This window comes from Loxodonta africana, chromosome 18 (assembly GCF_030014295.1).
Source record: "Loxodonta africana isolate mLoxAfr1 chromosome 18, mLoxAfr1.hap2, whole genome shotgun sequence".
Lineage (NCBI taxonomy): Eukaryota > Metazoa > Chordata > Mammalia > Proboscidea > Elephantidae > Loxodonta > Loxodonta africana.
In genome coordinates this window covers 11,663,536-11,670,967 of record NC_087359.1, presented here as the reverse complement: position 1 = coordinate 11,670,967, position 7,432 = coordinate 11,663,536, and the positions used below count along the sequence as shown (strand labels likewise).

The following is a 7,432-nucleotide window of genomic DNA, read 5'->3' as shown; positions in this document are numbered from 1 at the left end:
CTCCTTTCTCTGCTTCTAAGCTGTCATCTCATCCAGCACCCTGAGTAGACCAGATGGAACGGTGATAATAAAACAAAATTCAAAAAGCAACTGTACTTGCTCCTTGGAGGGGAGGCAGTGGGCCGGCTGGTCCAGCTCTCGGCCAGCTGGCAGGCATGTCCTGGGGGGCTGACCCCAGGCAGACCCCGAGGTCGCTGCGCCTCTCCCTTGCCACCTCCTGCTCCGGCTGCAGCTGTGGCCTGATCTCTGAGGGCGAGCACCCAGAGCCTGGGTGTGGGCCTCAGAGGTGCTGGGGCCCTCGGGGAGTCAGGCTTCTTGCTCTGCCCAGCCCTGACCCCATGGGCGGCAGGGAGGCGTGTGGACTTGGTGCACTCCCCCCCGCAACTTGCTGATGTGTCATAGGTTTTTCCCACTGACCCCCACATGATAAGACTGGGCCTTGGGGGCTCCGGCTTCTTGCAAGGAGAAGGGGTCTGAGGACAGGGTCCCTGTGCTGCCTCAGTCCACTGCTGGACACGCAGGCCGCTGCTCCAGCCCAACATATGAAGCCAGGGAGAGTTGGCAGGAGCTGTGTTCCAGATGTTTAAAGTCACAGAGTCAGTTCCTCCGTCCAGAGTTTGGAACCTGTCACAGACCTCTCCAAGCCTTCCAGGCAAGGTCAGTGTCAGCTCATCTATGAACGAATAGACTAGAATGTAACAGATAAGGTGTGGAGAACACTTGAATCCGGGTTCAAGGCAGGGCCAGGGTGATGAGGTGGTGGGCAGAGAGGAGCCACCTTCTCCTTGGTTTTCACCTAGAATTAGCTGGTTCAGACCTGGCTCCTCCCAGAAAACAGGGCGTTTGTGTGAGGCCCTAGCTGGCAAAGGAGCCACCACTGTTTCTTGTACAGAGTGTAGGTCCAGAGACCTCACCACCTCCTTTGCCAGCAGCTGTGGGAGTTGGAAGGGCTGCAGGGGTGGGGGCAGGGTGCTGTAGAGCTCTTCCCATACGAACGTCAGAGCTGGACCGAAGGGCTGGCATGCAGAGGCTCCAGACAGCCGAGGCAGAAGCAGCCAGGTCTTCGAAAGCTCCTTTTCTCCCCATGAACAGCTAGCTCTTCTCCCAGGAAGCCGTCACTTGAGCTTTTCATTGCAGCCTTTACCAAAACCTGTCAGCAGGAGGCGTCTTCAGTCCTGCAATCGCAAAGTTTTTCAGCCAAACTGCAGGCCTGCGTGTTTACAGAAGTAGGTTTAGGTAAAGGAGAAAACTTCCCTGAGAGGCCCCGGGAGTGCCCACAGCTCCACTCGGACCGCACGCACTGGGCAGCGATACCGGCTTTGTGCCTTATCTTCCTCCCTACTCTCTCCCTTCTCCTCCGCGCTAGCATCGGACTTCTCTGACGACAAACGGAGACCTCTGACCTGCCCCTTACATCAGTACGGACCTGGGCAGGCAGGGGCACTGGTCATTTTCACCAGCAGCTGATAACGCGAATGTCACTAACGAAAGCCTACGAGCCCCCGGGATGCGACCAAGGGAACAATCGGAGCCTTCGGGAAGCGGCCCTTCCCGGCCCAAATGCTCGGAAGGGGCGGGCCGAGCAGGGCGGCGGTGCAGACTCGGAGCGCGCCGAGCGTACCTGCCCCCCGGCTATGAGCCCCGACTCCGCAGGGAGCGGGCGGGCTGGTCACCGCACGTCGTCCAGGGCCCGCCCGGCCCCCGCAGCCGCCAGGGAGGCCCCTGCGCCTGCGCGGCCCGCCGCCTTGTGGGTAACCTCGGGGCCCGAGAAGAGGCGAGCGGGAGGCGCGGCTAGAGCGTCCCTCCCCAGCTCGCATGCTCCGTGGCCCGGCGGCTAGAGCGTCCTGCTTCCTGGCACCGCGTGTGACCTTCCCGCGCGAGCACCGATGCTGCCGGCGGCCGCTCGCCCCCTGTGGGGGCCGTGTTTCGGGCTCCGGGCCGCCGCGCTCCGCCTCGCTAGGTACCGCGGGCCGCAGAGGCGGCCGTTGGGGCGCTGGGGCACCGAGGGTCGGGCCGGCGGGCAGGGTAGGGGCGGCACGCGGCCCGGGCCGAGGCAGCCGGGCGCCTGGGGGCGCAGGTCTGGGGCAAGGCGGGCGGCGGGCGAGCACCCTCGCAGGCAGCCGAGGCCTGGCCTCGGCGGGACCCTCGGGGCCGTCCCGTGCCGACTTCTTCCCGCGCAGGCTGCTGAGAGAGTCGGGGGCTCCAAGGTTGCAGATTCTCGGGTCGCCTTGGCACCCCCCCCGCCCCCGCCGGTGACCTTGGCTGACTCTGCCTGTCTCCGGGCCTCAGTTTCCCCCGCAGCAAAATGACGTGAAGGACTCCTATTCGTGGATCCGGTGTTTTGCTGCCTGGTGCCCTGTGTTTGGAAAGGCTTTGTGCAGCAAATGCATTTAAGGCATTGATTTACCTCCACTGGGTTGGGAGAGCCCCATTCAAACCAGAAGCTTAACGTCTGGATTGCTAATAACATGTGGATTCCTAGGGCTTTTTGAAGAATTTAAAGTCACTTGGAAATCTTTTTGTTGTTGGTGTGGCCCCCTGAGGTCTGGAACCTTCAGGTCGGGACCAAGGAGCTAGGTGATACACCAGTCCATGGACTGCAGCTCCTGGCGCCCTCCTTCCCTGTGGGTCTCTGCACTCAGCCCCCTGCGTGTGCCAGGCCTAACTGGCTCCATTTGAACGGGGGGGTGCTAGGCAACAGGTACCCGCTGTCTGTGCTGCACGGCAGTTAAGGAGCAGTAGCCATCGCAGGGGCGAGGCCCTTGCCGGCGCACCCCTGGATGACGCCCCCAAGGAGTACCCCCCCAAGATCCAGCAGCTGGTCCAGGACATCGCCAGCCTTACGCTCCTGGAGATCTCCGACCTCAACGAGCTCCTGAAGGTAGCGAGGAGTATCCTGGCTTGTTGGTAGTTTGTTCCTACGCTTAGCAGGTGGAGTAACCCTGCTCCCCTCTGTCCCACAGAAAACGCTGAAGATCCAGGATGTTGCACTTATGCCAACAGGTGCAATGCCAGGGGCCACCCCTGCTGCCGCCGCTGCAGCCCCTGAGGTGAGCCTGCCAGAAATGTTGCCAAATTCTTGTGTTGTCCCCCATTTCTGAGACCTGGAGCCAGCTTCAGTGTCTATGCAACCTGCAGCCTGCGCCCATGCCCACTGTGGCTTCCCTGGGGACTCCTCATCCCCAGCTTTTTCAGTCTTTGCTCATGCAGAGACCACACTTACGGCATTGGGAGACAGATGCTAAGCCAAGAGGAGCAAGAAGTTTATTGACTGTTAGAATGTTTTAGGTGATGGGCAAAAAAGTAGGAGAGGCGTTTAGGCTGGCGGGGCTACAATTTCAAGAAAGGGCTCAGTGAGGCGACAGCCTTTGAGGGGAGACTAGAAGCATCAGGAAGAGAGCTGTGTGCCTTCAGGGCACAGCGAGCACACGGCCTGGCTGCAATTGTCTGTCGCTGGAGGAGCAGGAGCAGCAGCAAGACCAGGCTGGAGAGAGGGAACTGGGCACCCTGGTCCATTGGGCCTGGAGACCACAGGAGGACTAGGGCCCAGGAGGTGGGTGCCAAGGCAGCTTGGGTGTTTGCAATAAAACCAGCAGGCTTGAAGTCTTAGGTTAACTTTTTTTTTTTTCAATTCTTATCAAAAATCTCAAATTCATCAACAAGTTAAGTGAATACTTTTAGCCACACACCCATAACCCAGGCGACACTTCGTCGAGGTTTGGCCATGTTTGCTTCGTTTCTTGAGATTTTTGCTGAGACTTAAAGTAAATTCCTGACTTGTCATTTCACCTTCACTTGGTTTAGCACATGTGGCTAAACGCTGTTAGCGCAGATGTCCACGTCAGCAGTGATGAGATAACCCACGGTGTTCAGGTTTCTCCAGTCCATCCAGGCTGTTGTTTTACCAGTTGCTTTATCTCACCCAAGTAGTACTTGCAGGGGGCATTCGTTGTTGGGGTCTCTTAAACTTCTTTAATGGAAATCCCTACCTTCCCCTGAACTGTCATCTGCTGGAGTCAGGGATCCTGTGGGAGTCCCAGGTCTGAAAGTGATGCTTCCATGAGCCATGGCTCCTCACCCCTAGCCCGTGAACTGGGCAGTGGCATTTTGGAGAAGACGGGTACTCTGTGACTTATCATCCAAGCTGGGACATTCGAGAATGGGGGACTTCTGTTGGTATTATCGGCAACAGGCCCAAGCCAGGACTGTCCCAGTCAATCAGGATGTGGCCCTGTTCACACTGGCTCTGTGACTGGGTCCTCACAAGTCACCTCGGGAGCATGGCCATGCCCTGTGCTCCCCTGCTGGTCTGTGAGAGAAGGTGGCGGCTGAAACACGGTGAATTGTTCACTGATAGGTAAGCCAGGGTTTAGCCAAGGGTCCTGCAGGGTCGTATGTAACATCTCCATGCTGTTGTGCCCACTTTATGAGTTAGGACACCTGAGGGACAAGAGAAATAGTGGGGGGGTCTGTAGAGGCAGGAGCCCCCAGGCAGTAGAGCAGCTCTGAACGCTGACTGGCGGGTGAGGACAGAGCACAGGCTGGTGTGTCCTCCAGCTCCTAGGCCCGCCTGGCAGTGTGGGTCCCCCAGGGTGGAAGGCTCTGCTGGGATGTTGTAGCAGCCTTCGGCCAGGCTGGCCCATCCCTATGGGGCTACGGGAAGGGTGCTGGGTGCCAGCGTACCTGCCTCACCCCTTCCTCCCCCCCCCCCACAAGGTGGCAGAAGAAGACATCCCCAGGCAGAGAGAACGAACACATTTCACTGTCCGCCTGACAGAGGCGAAGCCTGTGGACAAGGTGAAGCTGATCAAGGAGATCAAGAACTATATCCAGGGGATCAACCTGGTCCAGGTGAGGCCGGCACATGGCCCTTGTATGGAGTGGGTTGGGCGGGGCAGCTCCCCCCACCATGTGCCTGACATTACTGTCCACCATCACCCTGCCCCCCCCGCCACAGGCAAAGAAGCTGGTGGAGTCCTTGCCCCAGGAGATCAAAGCCAATGTCGCCAAAGCTGAGGCTGAGAAGATCAAGGCGGCACTGGAGGCAGTGGGCGGCACCGTGGTGCTGGAATAGGCCTGGCTCCAAGGACTATGGAGGGGCTCTGAGGCCCCGTTAGGCCCGCCCAGCACCTGGCAAGGCCAGGGTCCTGGGCTGCAGCACGAACTGGCACTGGATGCCAGCCAGCCTCCATTTGGGAGGGAGGAGTGGACCTGTGGGGGCGGGGTGGCTGCTGCCCCTGAGAGCACTGGGGGGACGGACTCAAGGAACCCCGAGTCAGCAGGTGGGCTCCTGTGTGGCTGGCGGGAAATACACCTTTGAGACTCAGCGCGTGCAAATCATGTGCGTGGGATCACTACTGGAGGGCCTGGACCCCTGGCCCCACAGGACATCTGAGGGGTCCGCAGACGTTGGGGTGCACAGGTGTGGCAGCAGTCTCAGCCCTCAGCGGGCAGGATCCACATGACAAGGAGTGGCCTGTGTGTGGGTGGGAGTGGGGGCTCTGGACGGGCTCCCTGCCCTGCCCCATAGTGGCAGTTGCCACGTGGTCAGACGCCAGGGTTTCATCCACAGCTGGGACTTTGGGTGCATGTTTGTCATCTCTTTAAAAATTGGAAACTGCAGCTGCCTGCCCACAGAGGCCAGCAGCACAGCCCAGCCCGGCAGTGGGGAGGGCGGGCAGGCGTGCACCCTGCACGTGGAGTGGTGTAGGGATTGTTTCACCACCCTGCCATGGTTGGGAATGGCAGCTGCTTCACTGGCTGTTAGGAGGTGGGGGCTGGGGGACCAGGCCGTGCGCGCCTGCTAGGTGGGAGCAGGAAGTCCCTGTTCTTGGAAGGATGTTCTGTAAGGCCCCAGCCTTCAGGCTCTCCGGGGAGCTGGGGAGTTGGCAGGTCCCCCGGGCCTGTGAGGCCACGGGCGTACAGAGGGCCAGAGGAGCACGTCTCCGACTGAGCCCCAGCTCCGTGGTGCCAGCTGAAGGGTTAATGATTGCAGCTCAGCCCGCCACGCCTCCCAGGAAGGGACCTGCCTTGCTCTCCCTTTGTAACCTGGGAGCCCATCCACGGGTCTTCATCAGTACAGGGCGATGGCTCCATGGGACTCCCACCTTGGGCAGCCACTTAGAACTGGGGTAAGCCTGAGACCTTGGAAGGTATTGGGTTTGGCTCATGGGCTCACCACCCTTGGGGCCAAGTGCTCATTTTTTGCAGATGCCAGCCCCGGACTCTGTAGGTGTCCCCCACAAAGGCTTTAGGCCGAGTTTCCCCAGCTTCTCCAACCGTAATTCCAGTGGTCCTGCCGACCTGTTCAACCCTGTACCTGGAGGACATGGGCCCTGTGGCCTTCTCTGACTCCACCTCTCTTGGGCACCTCTTCTTTACCTGGGGCTTTCAAGCCTATGAACCTATTGTAGAATATGCACAGGGTCTTGAGTTCCCTGACCTAGTTCTGTTTTCTCAGAAGGAGAATGCTGCAGTTTCCCTGGTTCTGCCCCAGCTTCTGGCTGGGTCCTTCATTGCCTTTTTCAGGCTTCCCATAGTTTATCTGCCCCAGAGGTGTGAGGATTGGAGCTGTGCTGTGCTTCATGTTATGTTTTTATTTATGCAGTTCTGGGCCTGGGCTCTGGGCTCTGGGCTCTGGGCTCTGGGCCCTGGGCCCTGCCCTTGGGGAAGAGGGCTCATGCTCCATGGATCCTGGCTGTACTGGCAGCGGATCCTCCTGGGCTCTGCCTGGCGGGTGACCTAGGTGAGGGGTAGGCTGCAGCCCCTGGCCTGGCCCTCTTCTTCCTAGGGGTCAAGCAGACTCCCTGGGGACATGGTGGCCCTGGGGTGAGGATCGCTGATGTGGGATCATCGTGGACGCCTGGGTTCCTTCTGGGAGAGATGCAGACAGCAGGCAGGACCTCAGCAGCTTGGCCTCAACACAGGACAGGATGGGCTGGGGAGAGGCACGGGGTTGGGTTGAGGGCTTTGGTGACACTTTGGTGGGCAAGGACAGGAACCTGCAGCTCTTAGCTTGCTCAGGAATTTCTGTAAACCAGAGACCACCTCTTGCACCCAGACATGCTGATTCTTTTAACAAAGGACAGTCTTGTGGGTCTCGTGTATTTTAGGCGTGAGTTCATCTCCTTGTCCCCTCCTTACCCAGGTGTGGGCAGCATCTCCCACTCTCCCCCACTGTTTGCTCCCCTAGTACACCTGTGACCCTCTGTTGCCCACACACACTTCAGCCTCCACCTCCACATCTCCACTGCTTTGGAGAGACCCTGTTCCCCTGAAGCCAGTGGGAGGGGCGCTTGTCTTGGACACTGTCTCTGACACTGTCTTTGCAGCCAGCCATTCACTCCTCCAGCCCAGACCTTCAGCAGACGACCTTGGGGCCAGAGACCAGCCCCACACGGTGTGCCTCCCTGGGGCACAGCAGTCGGCTAGT

General features: G+C 59.5%; 1 protein-coding gene across 1 annotated transcript; it reads left to right on the top strand.

Annotated features, from left to right (window-relative positions):
• The first annotated feature begins 1,848 nt into the window (after positions 1 to 1,848).
• On the top strand, positions 1,849 to 5,337 carry MRPL12 (mitochondrial ribosomal protein L12). The gene is made up of 5 exons (XM_003417352.4): positions 1,849 to 1,960; positions 2,695 to 2,881; positions 2,964 to 3,050; positions 4,717 to 4,851; positions 4,958 to 5,337. The coding sequence occupies exons 1-5, from the start codon at positions 1,887 to 1,889 to the stop codon at positions 5,072 to 5,074; spliced, it is 600 nt and encodes a 199-aa protein (XP_003417400.1). The 5' UTR covers positions 1,849 to 1,886; the 3' UTR covers positions 5,075 to 5,337.
• The last annotated feature ends 2,095 nt before the right edge of the window (positions 5,338 to 7,432 follow it).

What these genes read in the sequence shown, in the direction of transcription:
- MRPL12 (XM_003417352.4), top strand. Translation starts at nt 1,887, where the DNA reads ATGCTGCCGGCGGCCGCTCGCCCCCTGTGGGGGCCGTGTTTCGGGCTC. An exon ending in GCCGCGCTCCGCCTCGCTAG is followed by an intron (nt 1,961 to 2,694) that starts GTACCGCGGGCC and finishes GGGGGGTGCTAG; the next exon opens with GCAACAGGTACCCGCTGTCT. An exon ending in CCGCCGCTGCAGCCCCTGAG is followed by an intron (nt 3,051 to 4,716) that starts GTGAGCCTGCCA and finishes CCCCCCCACAAG; the next exon opens with GTGGCAGAAGAAGACATCCC.